At 38.0% G+C, this 20,606-nt stretch overlaps 1 protein-coding gene across 1 annotated transcript; it reads left to right on the top strand.

Annotated features, from left to right (window-relative positions):
- Positions 1–278: 278 nt before the first annotated feature.
- LOC134328448 (NACHT, LRR and PYD domains-containing protein 3-like) lies at positions 279–19,772 on the top strand. The gene is made up of 9 exons (XM_063009542.1): positions 279–418; positions 4,661–4,718; positions 5,009–5,213; positions 7,656–9,423; positions 10,839–11,012; positions 11,736–11,895; positions 17,130–17,218; positions 18,481–18,657; positions 19,649–19,772. Exons 1-9 carry the CDS (start codon positions 279–281, stop codon positions 19,770–19,772), a joined length of 2,895 nt encoding a protein of 964 aa, XP_062865612.1.
- Positions 19,773–20,606: the final 834 nt, after the last annotated feature.

A 20,606-nucleotide genomic window follows, 5' to 3' on the forward strand; every position in this document is an offset into this window, starting at 1 on the left:
TATTGATTTTATTTTAAAATGTAAAATCAGATCAGCAGTGGTTGAGTACTGTTGTTAAACAAATGAGTATTGTCAAGCATCACTAATTTTGCAGTCATTTAAAACTCAGACATAAGAGATTAACTAAACTAGATGCTAGTTAAGCTAGCTGTTTGTTACCTTGCATTTACTGTTACTGTGCATTTCTGACACAGTGATAAATTGCTAATCGTTTATTAAATTTTTACCCCTGAATTAGCGAACTTGGCATCTGTGTTAAATTAAAACTTACATTAAAAATGTGGGATGTTTGGTTTTACTTGTACCCCAGTTTGATAAAGGATACAGGACCAGATCTGAGCTCCGTCTCTATGAAGAGGAACCGGTCAGTGGATCCTCTGACTTACTGTAAGAATAAAGACTGTTTTACTGATCCAAGGTCAGTATAATCTCATGTTCTAGTGTTTTGCTTTTAGTTGTTCCTGATTAAACCCATTAAACTCACTCAACTGGTCAATTTATTCATAAAAATATACAAATCACCTAGGAAATGTTTAAATAACTGGATGATGGAACGTGCTAGTGTTTAGTACTGTTCTATATATGTAACGTTGTACAAACAGACGAGACGCTTGCGGATTAAAAGGTTGAAGCGTGGTTTATTGAAGAAAAATGGATAAGAACTCCAACAGACCACCAAACAGGCAGAGGTACAAAGGGATAAGCAAAATCAAAACGGGTAAACAAGCGAAACTCGGCCAACGTAAATCAGTCAGATCGGCAACCAAAACCATAGGGCAAAGACAAAGAGAGTAAATCGATAAACAAAGAGAATTCGTACCAGGATATTAAACACAATTGAAAAGCTCTGTATGCTTTCGACATTTTGGTGGCACTTCTTCGCAACAATAGTCTGTTTGAACTGGGTTTACACTATATTGCCAAAAGTATTTGCTCGCTTGCCTTCACACGTGAGTTCATCCTGAAAAACTTACCATATAGAAGCACTTTGTAGTTCTACAATTACTGACTGTAGTCCATCTGTTTTTCTACATGCTTTGTTAGCTCCTTTCATGCTGTTCTTCAATGGTCAGGACCCCCCCACCACAGAGCAGGTATTATTTAGATGGTAGATCATTCTCAGCACTGCAGTGATGCTGAAATGGTGGTGGTGTGTTAGTGTGTGTTGTGCTGGTATGAGTTTTTAAATACCGTGTCCACTCACTGTCCACTCTATGAGACACTCTTACCTAGTTGGTCCACCTTGTACATGTAAAGTCAGAGACAGTCGCTCATCTATTGCTGCTGTTTGAGTCGGTCATCTTCTAGACCAGGGGTGGGCAAACTTTTCGGCTCAAGGGCCACACCGGGCAGGGTGGGTGCGGTGGTGGTTTGGTATTCACATTTAAACCTTTATTTTCGTGATTAAAGGATGAATTTTTGAATATAAATGAAACGTCAGACTCATCCTATTATGTGCACATGTGTAAATGTGATTTTTTAAATGCATTTTTTATTATTTTTATCTTTGTTTCTACTTGGTGTATCTCCGTCTAAACAAAACCAATTCAGCCTTTAAACATAAGGTAATGGTTTATGTGTAACATTTTATACCAGTCAAGTAGTTTGATCATGCTGGGGTGATAGTAGGGTTGCCAACCGTCCCGTAAAATATGGAATCGTTCCTTATTTGGAAACTAAACGCTGTGTTCTGTATTAAACTGATACTGGACGCATTTTGTTTTTTTGTTTATCAATTTTTATTAGTGGGAAAGAAATGCAGCAGATGAGACTGAGACAGGGCGATATGTATAAAACAGAAGAAAACTGCTGCTACTGTGGGAATTAGAAAGCGTTTGGTTATTATTCTAAGTAGTATTTACTTTTAGTCTCAGTAATGCCGTGTGTCCGCAGGTTATATCAGCAGAACAACCTGTTAATTACACCGCTGTTTGAGTAGCGCAGTGGGTAGAGCACATCACATATTTTTTCTCCATCCTAGGTTAGAATCTGGCTTAGGACCAAACAAAAGTAACACAGGCAGGACCGGTGCTATATGGATTATGTAAAAATGTTGTTGCACTGTTGTTACATGATTACATGCTGTTCTTTATGGATGTTGTTTTGCCTAAAACATGGTTCTGGTTTATTATTATAAAGAATAAAAATAATATATGAATCATTGTTCCTATGGCGGTGTGAGACACGTTATATTTTTTATAGGTGAAACCCTAACCGCCTGGCGTGCGCCATCTAGTGGAATCAATTAAAAAGATTAAATTAATGTGGTTTTAGGACAGTTTTGTAAATACTCAGCAGGCCGGATTAAACAGCCTAACAGGCTGTATGTGCCCCGCGGGCCGTGGTTTGCCCATCACTGTTCTAGACCTTCATCAGTGGTCACAGGACGCTGCTCACGGGGCGCTGTTGGCTGGATGTTTTTGGTGGGTGGACAATTCTCAGTCCAGCAGTGACAGTAAGCTATTTAAAAACTCCAGCAGCACTGATGTGTCTGATCCACTCATACCAGCTCAACACACATTAACACACCACCATCATGTCAGTGTCACTGCAGTACTGAGAATGATCCACCACCTAAATAATACCTGCTCTGTGGTGGTCCTGACCATTAAAGAACAAGGTGAAAGCAGGTTAAAAAGTATGTAGATAAACAGAAGGACTACAGTCAGTAATTGTAGAACTAGTTTTTCAGGATGAACTCAAGTTCATATGCGTGTGAAGGCAGGCAAGCGAATACTTTTGGCAATACAGTGTATACAGTGGGGCCAAAAAGTATTTAGTCAGCCACTGATTGTGCAAGTTCTCCTACTTAGAAAGATGAGAGAGGTCTGTAATTTTTATCATAGGTACACTTCATCTATGAGAGACAAAATGAGAAAAAAGTGTTTGGGATCATTGTCATGCTGGAAGACCCAGCCACGTTCCATCTTCAATGCTCTCACTGATGGAAGGAGGTTTTAGCTTAAAATCTCACGATACATGGCCCCGTTCATTCTTCCCTTAACACGGATCAGTCGTCCTGTCCCCTTTGCAGAAAAACAGCCCCAAAGCATGATGTTTCCACCCCCATGCTTCACAGTAGGTATGGTATTCTTGAGATGCAACTCAGCCTCCAAACACGATGAGTTGAGTTTTTACCAAAAAGTTCCATCTGACCACATGATATTGTCCCAATCCTCTTCTGGATAATCCTTATGCTCTCTGGCAAACTTCAGACGGGCCTGGACATGTACTGGCTTAAGCAGGGGGACACGCCTGGCACTGCAGGATTTGAGTCCCTCTCGGCGTAGTGTGTTACTGATGGTAGCCTTTGTTACTTTGGTCCCAGCTCTCTGCAGGTCATTTATCAGGTCCCTCCGTGTAGTTCTGGGATTTTTGCTCACCGTTCTCATGATAATTTTGACCCCATGGGATGAGATCTTGACCCCAAGGGAGATTATCAATGGTCTTGTACGTCTTCCATTTTCTTACAATTGCTCCCACAGTTGATTTATTCACACCAACCTGCTTGCCTATTGTAGATTAAAGCAATAAGCAACGAGAGGCCGTACGTTACTGTGATTTTAGCACGGGGATGATGTTTTTGACACGACGCGAAGCGGAGTGCCTAAAACTTCTTTCCCCGTGCTAAAATCTTAACAGTAACATACGGTCTCGAGTGGCTTATTGCTTTTATAAAATGGCGGTCAACATAAAATACAATAAATACAACAATTTTTAATCATAAATGTATTTATTGTGTATAAACTTACAATAAAGCATTCTTCCGCGACACAAGGTAATCCGATTAACAGTGTTGCTAGGCAACATGAGGGCGAAAATAACTTTAACTTTTTCCATTCAGTGGCGTATTAATATGGAATGATGTGAGGTGGTCCTAGGTGTGCGTTTATCGGGGATTTTACAACGGCTTCGAACGCAGCTCAGCCAATCAGATTTTAGGACCGAAACTATCCGTTTTATAATCACTCTTCCCAGCCTGGTGCAGGTCTACAATTTTCTTCTTGGTGTCCTTCGACAGCTCTTTGGTCTTGGCCATGGTTGAGTTTGGAGTCTGACTGTTTGAGACTGTGGACAGGTGTCTTTTATACAGATAACAAGGTCAAACAGGTGCCATTAATACAGGTAACGAGTGGAGGACAGAAGAGCTTCTTAAAGAAAAAGTTACAGGTCTGTGAGAGCCAGAAATCTTGCTTGTTTGTGGGTGACCAAATACTTATTTTCCACCATAATTTACAAATAAATTCTTTAAAAATCCTACAATGTGATTTCCTGAATTTTTTTCTCTCGTTTTGGCTCTCATAGTTGAAGTGTACCTATGATGAAAATTACAGACCTCTCTCATCTTTCTAAGTAGGAGAACTTGCACAATCAGTGGCTGACTAAATACTTTTTGGCCCCACTGTATACTAGAGAACACAGGTGAATGTAATTAGCATTAGGGTGAACATGATCTGTCAAGCGAGGGTTGATTGGTTGGTGGAGTCACATGATTGGCCGTTGTATCCTGGGAAAATTCTCAAAGTATATAGGCAGATCTACGCTTGAAGACCGGACAGAGACAGCCGCTTTGTTAGGAGGCGTGACAATATATTTATTGGTGTTGTATAATAAAGACTGAAAAGCTGCACAATTGCTTATTTGTGTTTTTTATTAACAGACCAAAAAAGAAGAAATTAAATGTTACTTACAGAGATCAGCTGGAATCTATATTCAAGGTGTGTATGTATGTGTGTGTAATAATAATGATGATATTTGTCTAGGTTGCCATTGGCTAAATGAAAACTGTGAGGGAGCTTATGTTGATTTTGGATTTAGATCTTGTAATATGCAGCAAAAAAAATAAAACAATGTGGCGCACAAAAGTTATTATACTAAATGTATCACAGCAACTAGTTTCAGTATAATGTTAGAACTACATCATTCCTTATATGGTCACATCACTCATCTTTCTTTATTACCTCATGGTGCTTCTTGTGATGATCTGTTCCTCTAAATTCCTCAACAGGAACTGGAGCTCAAAGTCATCAACATGTTAAAGAATGAATTAAACACGTTCAAAAAGCTCCTGAATGAAGATTACCCAGCATGCTCTGATCAGGAGGTGAAGAATGTGGAAGATCTGAGTAGTTTCAGAGAGGGGGCGCTAAAGATCACACTGAATGTTCTGAAGATTATGAACCAGACAGACCTCGCTAATGCCCTACAGAGTAGTAAGAGATCTAAATACTTAGTTTATTAATTTGTTTAACATTGGCTAAAAAAAGTTTCATATTCATTTTGGTTCTAGATTCATCTTGGCTTTTGATTGGTCATTAAATTTTATTACATAACGTTTATGAGCATGAGGTACTTGATATTAGATGAGAATTGTAACTATGATATTGGTCCCTACATCTCTACATAAGCCAATTATAATAATAGAGGTTTATATATACGTATATATATGCATAAAATACTTATTTTCCCCACTGTATATATATATTTTTATGGAAGGTTTATTTTAACAGAGAGACAGAATATCAACAAAAAATCCAGAAAAAAAACATTAAATAAAAGTTATAAATTAATTTGTATTTAATGAAGGGAAATAAGTATTTGATCCCCTACCAACCAGCAAGAATTCTGACCCCCACAGACCGGTTATGTGCACAAAAGGCACACAAATTAGTCCTGTCCCTGTATAAAAGACACCTGTCACAGAATCAGTTTCTTCTGTTCAAATCTCTCGACCACCATGGGCAAGACCAAAGAGCTATCAAAGGACATCAGGGACAAGATTGTAGACCTGCACAAGGCTGGAATGGGCTACAAGACCATCAGCAAGAAGCTTGGTGAGAAGGAGACCACTGTTGGTGCAATAATTTGAAAATGGAAGAAATACAAGATCACAGTCAATCGCCCCCGCTCTGGAGCTGGAGCAAGATCTCACCTGGTGGGGTAAGAATGATTCTGAGAAAGGTGAGGTCAGCCCAGAATTACATGGGAGGAGCTTGTCAATGATCTCAAGGGAGTTCTTTGATAGCTTTTTGGTCTTGCCCGTGGTGGTCGAGAGATTTGAAAGGAAGAAACTGATTCTGTGACGGGAGTCTTTTATACAGGGACAGGACTAATTTGTGTGCCTCATGTGGGGGTCAGAATTATTGCTGGTTAGGGGGATTAGGGGATTAAATACTTATTTCCCTTCATTAAATACAAATTAATTTATAACTTTTATTTAATGTTTTTTTTCTGGATTTTTTGTTGATATTCTGTCTCTCTCTGTTAAAATAAGCCTTCCATAAAAATTATAGAATGTTCAAGTCTTTGTTAGGGGATAAACTTACAAAATCAGCAGGAGATCACAGTGGGGAACACACACAGTGGGGAAAATAAGTATTTGATACACTGCCGATTTTGCAAGTTTTCCCACCTACAATGAATGGAGAGGCCTGTAATTTTTATCGTAGGTACTGTGAGAGACAGAATCTAAAAAAAAAATCCAGATAATCACATTGTATGATTTTTAAATAATTAATTTGCATTTTATTGCATCAAATAAGTATTTGATCACCTATCAACCAGCAAGAATTCTGGCTCTCACAGACCTGTTAGTTTTTCTTTATGAAGCCCTCCTATTCTGCACTCATTACCTGTATTAATTGCACCTGTTTGAACTTGTTACTTGTATAAAAGACACATGTCCACAAAATCAATCACACCCCAACCTCTCTACCATGGCCAAGACCAAAGCGCTGTCTAAGGACACCAGGGACAAATTGTAGACCTGCACAAGACATTGACTGTCAATCTTCCTTGGTCTGCTGCTCCATGCAAGATCTCACCTCGTGGGGTAGGGATGATCCTGAGAAAGGTCAGGAATCAGCCCAGAACCACACAGGAGGACCTGGTAAATAACCTGAAGAGCTGGGACCACAGTCTCAAAGATTACCGTTGAAGGGAGGATGGATTAGGTCATGTATAGCGAGATTTTGGCCAACAACCTCCTTCCCTCAGTAAGAGCATTGAAGATGGGTCATGGCTGGGTCTTCCAGCATGGCAATGACCCGAAACACACAGCCAGGGCAACTAAGGAGTGGCTCCGTAAGAAGAATTTCAACGTCCTGGAGTCACCTAGCCAGTTTTCAGACCTGAAACCAATAGAAAATCTTTGGAGGAAGCCGAAACTCAATGTTGCCCAGCGACAGCCCAGAAACCTGAAAGATCTGGAGAATATCTATATGGAGGAGTGGGCCAAAATCCCTGCTGCAGTGTGTGCAAACTTGGTCAGAAACTACAGGAAACGTCTGACCTCTGTAAAGGTTTCTGTACCAAATATTAAGTTCTGTTTTTCCATTTTATTAAATACTTGTTTCATGCAAAAAAAATGCAAATTAATTATTTAAAAATCATACAATGTGATTATCTGGATTTTTTTTTATTCTGTCTCACACAGTAGAAGTGTGTCTATGATAAAAAAATTACAGGCCTCTCTATTCTTTGTAGGTGGGAAAACTTGCAAAATCGCCAGTGTATCAAATACTTATATTCCCCACTGTATATATAATACAATATAATAATTTATTTAATAAACTATTATTTATTAAAAATTTAAATTACACACTGTGTTTATTGATCATGCAGTAAAATATTGATTACCTGTGTTTGTTTATTAGAACTTTTAGTCCCTGTAAATCAGAAAAAACTCAAATCCAACCTGACAGAGAAATGTAAAAAAATGAGGGGAGGAATCTCTCAGCATGGAAGCTCAGCACTTCTGAATGAGATCTTCACAGAGCTCTACATCACAGAGGGTTGGAGTGGAGACATCAATAATGAACATGAGGTCAGACAGATTGAAGCAGCATCCAGGAGACCAGCAGTACAGGAGATTCCCATCAAATGCAATGACCTCTTTAAAAACATGTCCATCAGAACTGTGCTGACTAAAGGAATCGCTGGAATTGGAAAAACAGTCTCAGTGCAGAAGTTCATTATGGACTGGGCTAAAGGAAAAGAAAATCAAGACGTCATCTTCATATTTCCACTTCCTTTTAGAGAGCTGAACTTGATGAAGCAGGAAAATCTCAGTTTGATGGAACTTTTTCATCAGTTTTTCCCAGAAATAAAAGACCTATCATCATTAGACTGTGATGCTTATAAAGTTTTGTTCATCTTTGATGGTCTGGATGAGTGTCGACTTCCTCTAGATTTTCAAAATAATGAGCGATTGTGTAACATAACAAAGTCAGTAAAAATGGATGTGCTGCTGACAAACCTCATCAAGGGGAACTTGCTTCCCTCTGCTCACCTCTGGATCACCACTCGACCAGGAGCAGCCAATCAGATCCCTCCTGAGTGTGTAGACCAGGTAACAGAGGTACGAGGGTTCAGTGACCCTCAGAAAGAGGAGTACTTCAGGAAGAGGATCAGTGATGAGAATCTGACTAGTAAAATCATCACTCACATAAAGTCATCAAGAAGCCTCTACATCATGTGTCACATTCCAGTTTTCTGCTGGATCTCAGCCTCTGTTCTAGAGAGAATTCTGGATGGAGCCGAGGGAAAAGGGATCCCCAAAACTCTGACTCAGATGTTCACTTACTTTCTGATCTTTCAGATAAAACACAAGGAACAAAAGTATCATGGGAAATCTGACCCTGATCCACACCAAACCAGAGAGTCGATACTGGCACTGGGAAAACTGGCCTTTCAACAGCTGGAGAAAGGAAACCTGATCTTCTATGAGGAAGACCTGACAGAGTGTGGCATTGATGTCAAAAACACATCAGTGTACTCAGGAGTCTGCACCCAAATCTTCAAAAAAGAGTCTGGACTGCACCTGGGTCAGGTCTTCAGCTTTGTGCACCTGAGTGTTCAGGAGTTCCTGGCTGCTTTATATGTATTTCTCACCTTCATCAACAAAAACAGAAATGTGCTGGTGGTGCAAAACACTGTATTCTTTGGAAACACTTTGTCTGACTTTCTGAAGAGTGCAGTGGACAAGGCCTTACAGAGTAAGAATGGACACCTGGATCTTTTCCTCCGCTTCCTTTTGGGTCTCTTGCTGGAGTCCAATCAGACTCTCTTACGAGGCCTACTGCCACAAACAGAAAGTGGCTCTTACAACAAAGAGGAAACAGTCAAGTACATCAAGAAAAAGATTAGTGAGAATCCCTCTCCAGAGAAATCCATCAATCTGTTCCACTGTCTGAATGAACTGAACGATGATTCTCTAGTGCAGGAGGTCCAAAAATACCTGAACAGAAAAGGTTGTGTTTGTCACGATGAACTTCGTCTGTCTCCTGCTCAGTGGTCGGCTCTGGTGTTTGTGTTGCTGAACTCAGATCAGGAGCTGAATGAGTTTGATTTAAGTAAATATTATCCATCACATGAAGGTCTTCTGAAGATGCTGCCATTGGTGAAAGAATCGAGACAAGCTGAGTAAGTAATTTATTAATAAATGTTTGGTTTAAGGGTTCATCACTTAAACACTAATAATTAGATTTATGAAACTGAGAAGGTGCAAAACTACATTGTTGCAGTCTGATCTCAAAATATGTCTGAAATTAACATCTAATTTAATAACTGTTTCTGCACCACCTACTAACTTGTACTCTGCTAATTATACTTAATATAAAATCTGATGTGAAATGGTGAAAATCATTAACCACAGAGCTCCAAAAACATCAAGTTTAAATGGTGAATGCAAGTTCAATAATAAAGAGAGAAATGCATTCATTATTAACAATAAAAAAATAATAAGACACGTGACATTGTGTTTTCAGGATAATTAATTTTACTCTGATGAAAACACTGTAATAATAATCAGATCAGAGCTCAGTTTACATAAACATGACATGTAAATTACATATTTAGACTCGTGCACTAGTTTTATACAGAATGTAGAATTTCACCTGAAAGCAGAAGTATTTGTATCTCTAACCCTGAATGTTAGTGACAGCAGTTTCTATGTAGAGCTTCCTGATAATAATTAGTTTCCAGTCATGCTGTGCAGAAATACAGCAGTGAGAGTGAAAAAATAGTGAGTAATTATGGAATGTAAATTCAATTCATATAAAATTATTGGATCACTTCATACTGGTCAGGACGATGGTGGACCCAGTGCTACTCAAAAAGTAGCACTAGTAGAAACACTCCATGGTGATGCACACACACAGAGTCACTATCAACTATGTTTTAGGATAGAGACGAAAATAAATTTTGTAAATTCTGTAAGTAATGTATTAATTATCAGTCGCCACACTGTGCTTTGGACTGTGTAGAAATGTGAAGCTTCGCCCCTTTGTAAATCAGTACAGTAGATCAGTCCAGCTATTGGTTGATTCATCAGTTCAGCTGCTTTCACTTTTATTTGAAATGTAATCTGATCTGATTATTTCTCTCCAGGTTGTGTCTGTGTAATCTCACAGATGAAAGTTGTAAAGTTCTGTCCTCAGTTCTCAGTTTAAACTCCTCCAGTCTGAAACATCTGAACCTGGGTAACAATAAACTGAAGGATTCAGGAGTGAAGCTGCTCTCTGCTGGACTGGAGAATCCACACTGTAAACTGGAGATACTGGAGTAAGATTTTAACTTTCAGTTTTATACACATGCATTCATTTACACTAATCACTTCATCCTGGGAAACAGGATAAACAAATAAACAATCTCAGGGTGACATACAAACACACACATACAAACACACACACTTTTAGAGACAATGTTGAAATTATTATGATTCAGAATCATTAATTAAGCTGCTTCACTTTTATCTGCACTGCAGTCTGGGTAATGTTATCAGATTCCACGTACTGCTGCAGAGTGACATTTTTAATTTCTCTGATTGATCTTTACAGGTTGGTTGGTTGTAACCTAACAGAGAAAAGTTGTGAAGTTCTGTCCTCAGTTCTCAGTTTAAACTCCTCCAGTCTGAAACATCTGAACCTGAGTAACAATAAACTGAAGGATTTAGGAGTGAAGCTGCTCTCTGCTGGACTGGAGAATGCACACTGTAAACTGGAGATACTGAAGTAAGATTTTCACTTTCACACTGTAGATACTGAAGATCCTTGTAGACTGAAGGCTGCTTTCAAGTGCAGTCAAGCAGTAGGTTTCTGTGAGATGAAACACGTTCGTGTGATTTACCATTAGAATTAACATACATATTGATGATTATTATTTGTATTTACTCTTGATGAATTGTTCGGCCACATTGGAAAAAACATTTACATCACAATTCGTTTACATCATAATTCGAACAGTTTATGTTGCATCTTTATAAATTTCAATTTCTTTTGGTGAAAAATTATCCCCACACTAGCCCCACACCACTTAAAAGCAGAAAGTGTGTTTTCTTTCATGTGCACACTATTAGATTAAGTCACACCAGGAGCCACTTAGAGTAGCTAGTTTACCCTCTGTGAGTGTTTTTGTGTTCAGAAAAAAAAAAAAACAGAAAATGTAGGGTACCATTGGGAGAACATGTAGACAGACAATAACTAAAAATGATCATTGAATCTATGAGCTCAGGAACCAGCTGCTCCACCCAAACATCCTGATATATTTTGAGTTTGGTGGTGATCAACCTCATTTGTTCAGGTTACTGTAAGCTTAGCAAATATTGTATAAAAAACACCACTATAAAGTAAAAACTTTTACATTTTCATTTGCAATGCAGTCTGGGAAATATTACTACCTACTGCTGCAGTGTGATGTCTTTCATTTCTCTGATTGATCTGATTATTTCTCTACAGGTTGTGTCTGTGTGATCTAACAGAGGAAAGTTGTAAAGTTCTGTCCTCAGTTCTCAGTTTAAACTCCTCCAGTCTGAAACATCTGAACCTGGGTAACAATAAACTGAAGGATTCAGGAGTGAAGGTGCTCTCTGCTGGACTGGAGAATCCACACTGTAAACTGGAGATACTGGGGTAAAATTTTCACTTTTACACTTCACTTTTATACAGAATATATGTTGCATTCTCTGAAGCATCCTTTTAATTTGAACAGAACTTTTGCAGATGTTTTATGGGATTTGTCATAACATCTGGAGGATGATTGTTTTTTTTACTGTAGCTCACTAATTTACCTGAGATTAGATCCTAAACAAGCAGCACCTGAGTTTCTGCTTCTGAACCTGCTGTATTAATTTATCATGGATGAAGAAAAAAAAGTCATAACTGCCATTTTTATCTTCTGTGTTCCTTTATACAAGAGTAAAATGAATTTTGTGGATTAGCTCTTTAGTAAGCAACATTTACAGAGGTAACAGTGACATTTTAGCAACAAACCAGTAATGACCAGTTTATATTCATCTGTGATCAATTCCACAGCAGCATGAGCATCAGAAAACTTCTACTGCTGGTTCAGAATCCTGAGACTGAGAGATTTTAACCAGAAATCATCAGTTCTCGTGGTTCAGTTAGTAACTTAGCTCTGACTTAACAATTTAGCTCTGACTTAGCAAATTAGCTCTGACTTTACATGTTAGCTCTGACTTTGCATTTTAGCTCTGAATAGCTGGCAGTTTAATGTTCTGAAATCAAATCAGGTTTTTCAGGATTACAAATTGTACATTATTATTTGATATCTACACTTCATAAATTGTTCAGTCATGTTGGAAAAAAAGTATTTACATCACAACCCACCACTGCTAGGTTGCTGCTGTTGGGCCCTTGAGCAAGGCCCTTAACCTTCAGTTGCTCAGACTATATGCTGTAACTGTAATGTAAGTCGCTTTGGATAAAGGCGTCTGCTAAATGTCGAAAATGTAAATGTTAACTTGGACAGTTCATATTACATATCATTAATTTCAATTTGTCCGACTTTAGCTTCTGACAATGCAGGGGTTCATGTGGTTCCTCCTGGTGGATAATAAACTTTTCCCATAAGACCCACACCCCTTAAAAGCAAGGAGTGTGTCTTCTTTCATGTGCACACACACACACTTTTAGATACATTAACTCACACAAAGACAAACACCACTATAACATTAAACAATAAAAACAAAACTATAAAATTAAACAATAAAAACAAAAGTATAAAATCAAACAATAAAAACACCACTATAAAATGAAACAATAAAAACACCACTGTGAAAGAAAACAATAAAAACACCACTATGAAATAAAACAATAAAAACACCACTGTGAAAGAAAACAATAAAAACACCACTATGAAATAAAACAATAAAAACACCACTGTAAAATAAAATATTAAAAACAACACTATGAAATTAAACAATAGAAACACCACTTTAAAAAAACACCACTATGAAATAAAACAATAAATACACCACTGTAAAATGAAACAATAAAAACACCACTATGAATTAAAACAATAAAAACACTACTTTAAAATTAAACAATAAAAAAATCACTATAAAATCAAACAATAAAAACATCATTATCAAATTAAACAATAAAAACATCACTATGAAATAAAACAATAAAAACACCACTATGAAATTAAACAATAAAGAACACCACAATGAAATTAAACAATAAAACATCACTGTAAAATAAAACAACAAAAACACCACTATGAAATAAAACAATAAAAACATCACTGTGAAATAAATCAATAAAAACATCTTTATGGAATAAAACAATAAAAACATCACTATGAAATTAAACAATAAAAACACCACTGTGAAATAAAACAAAAACACCACTGTAAAATGAAACAATAAAAACATCACTATTGAATTAAACAATATAAACACCATTTCTAAATTAAACTATAAAAACACCACTATGAAATTAAACAATAAAAACATATTTATGAAATAAACAATAAAAACACCACTATGAAATACAACAATAAAAACACCACTATGAAATAAAACAATAAAAACATCACTATGAAATTAAACAATACAAAACACCATTTTTAAATAAAACAATAAAAACACCATGAAATTAAACAATAAAAACATATTTATGTTATATATATTTATTTACCTATGAATCATTAATTCAGCTGCTTTCACTTTCATCTGCACTGCAGTCTGGGTAATATTATCAGATCTGCTACTTGCTATCTGATTATTTCTCTCCAGGTTGTGGGAGTGTAATCTAACAGAGGAAAGTTGTGAAGTTTTGTCCTCAGTTCTCAGTTTAAACTCCTCCAGTCTGAAACATCTGGACCTGAGTAACAATAAACTGAAGGATTCAGGAGTGAAGCTGCTCTCTGCTGGACTGGAGAATCTACACTGTAAACTGGAAATACTGGAGTAAGATCTTCACTTTCACTAAGTTTTATACACATTCATTAATTTCCACTAATCACTTCATCCTGGGAAAAAATCAGCATAAAAAAATAAACCATCTCGGGGCGACACACACACACACACACACACACACACACACTTTTAGAGACAATGTTGAAATGTTTACTGGCTCCTGTAGTAGTAAGTTAATTTATGTTTTGGTAAATTCCAGAAAAAACCAAATTAAGAGTAAATCAGTCCTGTTCTGTAGGGGTAAAGAACTATTTTGAGAACTATTCATCGCTCCTGGTTATTGAACTTACAACATTACGTTTGAAGTATTATAATGTTTATTAAAAGTTAAAGACATAGCATAAAACAGTGATTAAGGGAACAAACAACTGAGCAATAAGAACAGTAAAATAAAGGTGTAAATGCTAAATCAATACTTAGACTTAAAACTGAAAAACTTTGATATCAATCAATAATAGAGATACGTTGTTAAAAGAAATGGCAGAACCAAGCTCTTTGACGGAGCATAAAAAGAATTGAGTCTTCCTCTTGGAGTAGTCCTCTGGAGTCAGGAAGGTTACCTCACGTTGGAGCTTTCTCCCGGTCCAACAGATGGAGCAGTTTTACCTATCCTCTGCCCAGATCAGCTCTACAACATGGAACGTGGAGCTTGACGTCCGTTGTTGGCTTTTCTCCCTTGAGAAGATTTGTGGTAAGACTCACGCAATGTGTCACGTGAAGAAGTTGAATTCTGCTAGCGTCACCAAATCCGGATCATAGTGCTAAAAATGTAACCCTTTGGCCAACAGCACCGTTTCAAAAGTCCAGTAAAGGCAACCTGCGCACTTTAACTTAGACAAATTTACTACAACCGTAACTTAGTAACTTTTAACCAGGAGTCGAGACTGCAAGTTCTGAGATCTGCAAAACAGCCAAGAAGTCGCAGGCCACTTCTTCTCCTTCTGCTGATCAGCTTTGCCTGGTTCTTCTCTTGCACTGTTCTCTCCTTTCTGTTGCTGTTCACCTTCCTCTTTTAATTCCCTTACCAGTTAATCATAGGTACAGAAGTTTGCTCTTAGTCTCAAATATGCTTCTATACTAATAATTTCAAAATATGTTCTATAGCTTTAACACACATTACTATGATTGTGAGTTATTATGATAAACATAATCCATTGAGTCTATTGAGTGGATAGTGAACAACTTAATTCATACAAAACAATATGCCATGCAGATCAAATTTAGAACAACATACATTAATTGGGAATAATATGGCATATAATAATCTCCAATACTATCAATTGGGTTACAAGTTACAGTGGGGAAAATAAGTATTTGATACACTGCCTATTTTGCAAGTTTTCCCACCTACAAAGAATTAAGAGGCCTGTGAGACAGAATCTAAAAAAAATTCCAGAAAATCACATTATATGATTTTTAAATAATTAATTTGCATTTTATTGCATGAAATAAGTATTTGGTACAATGGAAAAACAGAACTTAATATTTGGTACAGAAACCTTTACAGAGGTCAGACGTTTCCTGTAGTTCTTGACCAAGTTTACACACACTGCAGCAGGGATTTTGGCCCACTCCTCCATACAGATCTTCTCCAGATCTTTCAGGTTTCGGGGCTGTCGCTGGGCAACACTGAGTTTCAGCTTCCTCCAAAATTTTCTATTGGGTTCAGGTCTGGAGACTGGCTAGGTGACTCCAGGACCTTGAAATGCTTCTTACGGAGCCACTCCTTAGTTGCCCTGGCTGTGTGTTTCGGGTCATTGCCATGCTGGAAGACCCACCCACGACCCATCTTCAATGCTCTTACTGAGGGAAGGAGGTTGTTGGCCAAAATCTCGCGATACATGACCTCACCCATCCTCCCTTCAATACGGCGCAGTCGTCCTGTCCCCTTTGCAGAAAAGCACCCCAAAGTATGATGTTTTCACCCCCATGCTTCACGGTTGGGACGGTGTCCTTGGGGTTGTACTCATCCTTCAACACGGCGAGTGGAGTTGATACCAAAAAGCTCTATTTTGGTCTCATCTGACCACATGACCTTCTCCCATGTCTCCTCTGGATCATCCAGATGGTCATTGGTGATCTTCAAACGGGCCTGGACATGTGCTGGCATGAGCAGGGCGACCTTGCGTGCACTGCAGGATTTTAATCCATGGCGGCGTAATGTGTTACTAACGGTAATCTTTGAGACTGTGGTCCCAGCTCTCTTCAGGTCATTGACCAGGTCCTCCCATGTGGTTCTGGGCTGATTCCTGATCTTTCTCAGGATCATCCTTACCCCAATAGGTGAGATCTTGCATGGAGCAGCAGACCGAGGAAGATTGACAGTCATCTTGTGTTTCTTCCATTTTCTAATAATTGTGCCAACAGTTGTTGCCTTCTCACCCAGCTGCTTGCCTATTGTCCTGTAGCCCATCCCAGCCTTGTGCAGGTTTACAATTTTGTCCCCCCAGCTCTTTGGTCTTGGCCATGGTAGAGGTTGGAGTGTGATTGATTGAGTGTGTGGACAGGCGTCTTTCATACAGGTAACAAGTTCAAACAGGTGCAATAAACACAGGTAATGAGTGCAGATTAGGAGGGCTTCTTAAAGAAAAACTAGGTCTGTGGGAGCCAGAATTCTTGCTGGTTGGTAGGTGATCAAATACTTATTTCATGCAATAAAATGCAAATTAATTATTCAAAAATCATACAATGTGATTATCTGGATTTATTTTTTAGATTCTGTCTCTCACAGTTGAAGTGTCCCTACAATAAAAATTACAGGCCTCTCCATTCTTTGTAGGTGGGAAAACTTGCAAAATCAGCAGTGGGGTAGCCCTCTGGACAATGGGGGTAGCCCTGTGGACAATGCTGAAAGAATCCCTTAGTCGTATCACCCATAAACATCACTTTTGGGTGTCTGTTCCCTTAGTCCAGTAACAATGCTAGAGGAAAGGCTGACCTCAGTGTGGTTCCAGTTCTGATGCTCGTAAATTTTGTAGGGAAGGGAAGCTACAAGGGGTAATCCAAAGTCCACATGTCCGGAGATCTTGCAAAAATAATATCAGTTGCACTTCAGTTGTTAGGGTGGTTGATTATCAACATCTTAACAGAACTTAAATAAAACAAGAAGATTGAAAAAAAAAAAGCATGTTTTAGTTGAATTAAGTTCAGATTTGGTTATAATTCAAAGTCCAAATGTCTGTAGAAACAAGATCCGTTGCACTACACTCCGAATCAGCGATTCAACTGCTTTCAATTTTATCTGCAATGCAGTCTGGTCAAATCTGTTTCTTTAATTTTACCTACTGGTGCAGGGTGACGTCTGGTTTTTTTTTTTCTCCAGATTGTGGGAGTGTGATCTAACAGAGAGAAGTTGTGAAGTTCTGTCCTCCGTTCTCAGTTTAAACTCCTCCAGTCTGAAACATCTAAACCTGGGTTACAATAAACTGAAGGATTCAGGAGTGAAGCTGCTCTCTGCTGGACTGGAGAATCCACACTGTAAACTGGAGATACTGGAGTAAGATCTTCACTTTCACACTGTAGATACAGAAGATCTGTTCCTATTAAAAGCCTCATTTACACCAGAAAATGAATTTAGCGGACCTTGTTTAGGACTCTTTTAAGTCGTCATTCTTCATCACATCCTAGCAGGATTGTTTCTTTTACTTTTTTCAGGAATAAAATATTTTGTAATAATGCATGCACAAAAATAATAATACAATATTACATATAGATTTGGTTGCTTAAAATACAGTGAACAGAGAATAGATTTATAATTATTAAATAAATTAATGATTGACAAATAAATGAATAAACAATTTAAAGTGTTTCTTGTACATTTTAAACATTATACATTGCTAAATATGCAGAGCTTTGTAATTAATAAAGAGAAAATACTAATCTATTATTTCTCTCCAGGTTGTGGGATTGTGATCTAACAGAGGAAAGTTGTGAAGTTCTGTCCTCAGTTCTCAGTTTAAACTCCTTTAGTCTGAAACATCTGAACCCAAGTTACAATAAACTGAAGGATTCAGGAGTGAAGCTGCTCTCTGCTGGACTGGAGAATCCACACTGTAAACTGGAGATATTGAAGTAAGATCTTCACTTTCACACTGTAGATACAGAAGATTCATACAGAAACTGTTATTGATGTGTGTAGGAGTTTGATCTTTTACTCATTTTCCCCACACAAGATAAAACACTTCATCATTAATATAATAGAATAGTTTTACATGTTGAAGATTTCTCAGTGATTTTTATTAAATGATTTTCTTCTGCAGGTTAAATTTCTGCAGTATTACAGATGAAGGTTTTACTGCTCTTGCTTCAGCTCTGAAATCAAATACATCATCACGTCTGAGAGAACTGCAACTGAACCAAAATCGTCCAGGAGAATCAGGAGTAAAACTGCTCAAAGATCTACAGGTGGATCCACAATGTAACCTGAAGGAACTACAGTGAGTTACTGTTGCTTTATACACAGACACACTTAAACACACTACTTAGACACATATTACATACTGTTAGGGGTGGCACTAAACCAATAAAGGTTTTTTGGAACTGCCAAGCGAACACCACACAAAGGATTTGGATGTAGTTTTTAATGGGTTTATTAAAGACAACAAAATTAAGAATACTCAGGGCAGAAGAAGGAGCAGTGAGGGGACCAAGATGCTGGAAGAGAGGCAAGGAGGAACCGGCTGGAAGATCTATTGGCTGAACTATTGGTCAAACTGGGGCAGTTCCCTTCAACTCCACCAGATGTCTGAAGCTTCTCAGAGTGGAGCATAATAAATTCACATGCACAAATGAGACTCCTGACACATACATTTGCAATGATATATCTATCTTATTGTAGAATCAGAAATGCTTGTTAGCATTATTATCATGGTTCTTCAGCGAACAGTGTTCTATCATTGTTTCAGCTGGTGAGCTGGTGTTTATTCTGGTTCTGATTGTGTTGAGTCTGATAGGTGACTGAAACATCTGATCATGTCTGATCTCTTCTACAGCTTTTGATTCTAATACACATTGAATTGTAAGAAGATGAAGAGCAGTGCTAATCTGAAGTTTGGAGTCTGTAGCGATTGACTCTGTGCACTATGAGCCTCAGCATCCGCTGACCCTGCGGCCTACCTCTTCATGGATGAGTTGCTGTCGTTCTCAATCACTTCCACTTTGTTATAATACCACTGACAGACGACTGTGGAGTATTTCATTTCACAGAAATTTCATGATTTGTTGCACAGGTGGCATCCTATCACGGCACCATGCTGGAATTCACTGAGCTCTTGAGAGCATTCAGTTTGCATGCCTAGGTGCTTGGTTTTATACACCTGTGGCTATGGACGTGATTAGAACACCTGAATTTAATATATATATATATTTTTTTTTGTTAAACATTTTTTATGGTAAATATTATTATTTTTATGTAAATATATATTGTAGCGTCGCCAGTGGGAGGGGCCGGCACGGGCTTTGCCCAGGGGGCCTTGCGGCCGTGGTGTCCGGGCTTACCGTCAGCGTGTATCCCAGTGAAGGGGCCTGGGTGGCTGCGGTGAGTGCTGGATAGGCGGCTTATATGTTTGTCTGTTGTATGAATGTATGTGTGTATGAATGAGTGTACGTCCTGGACCACTGGGTGGGCTGCCGGGGGCGGCTCACTCGCGGCCCCGGCGCTCGCCTTCCTGCTCGCCGGCGCCACAATATATATATATAATATCTGTAAAACAGTTTATGTGAATATAGTTGTACTAAATTATGCTTGTAGTGAAGTATGTTTTTACTTAAGTATTGATGTAGTATAGTTAAAAACTATGGTTGTAATAAAGTATGATGTCAGCGTAACCGACAGTATTTTTTTTTATCAAACACTGCAGTTTTAATCAATAAAGGTCTGATACTTCTGAAACTGATAATGTAACCTACATATTTTACATATCTACACATTACACATGATCTTAACGTGTCTTATTATGCACATATTTACTGTACATATTTAACAAACAATGACTGTTTTATAATTGCAGCAACTTAATATTTTGCAGGAAGAAAAAAATAGATACAACAGATGTGTTCAAAAAGCTAGTGCGCTTTCTACATAGACAGCATTTTATGTCATCCTATGCACGCTCCCGAGAAGGAGGCTGTTCGGGCATTTTTCATACATCTAGGAAAGCCAGTCATTTTTAAATAACCATCTGCGACCTTCACATTAAGACAACACAAAATGTATTCGGTTATTTTTTAGTTTTGTGCTTAATTAGCAGTTCAATAGGTACAGTAACGGTTGTTTAAAGTTAAAGTTGACTTTAAAGTTAATTACTGAGTGAATACGTTGAGCATTTCTAATGTTTTATGTACTTAGCTGTTTGCATATGTAAAACAATTTTTGTTGCTGCTCCCA

The sequence above is a fragment of the Trichomycterus rosablanca genome, chromosome 15 (assembly GCF_030014385.1).
Source record: "Trichomycterus rosablanca isolate fTriRos1 chromosome 15, fTriRos1.hap1, whole genome shotgun sequence".
Classification (NCBI taxonomy): Eukaryota; Metazoa; Chordata; class Actinopteri; order Siluriformes; family Trichomycteridae; genus Trichomycterus; species Trichomycterus rosablanca.

Excerpts from the sequence above, each read along its gene's own strand:
- LOC134328448 (XM_063009542.1), top strand. The coding sequence starts at position 279 with ATGTGGGATGTTTGGTTTTACTTGTACCCCAGTTTGATAAAGGATACA. Across the intron at positions 11,013-11,735 it reads TGTAAACTGGAGATACTGAA|GTTGTGTCTGTGTGATCTAA; the intron begins GTAAGATTTTCA and ends ATTTCTCTACAG. Across the intron at positions 18,658-19,648 it reads TGTAACCTGAAGGAACTACA|CGTCGCCAGTGGGAGGGGCC; the intron begins GTGAGTTACTGT and ends TATATATTGTAG.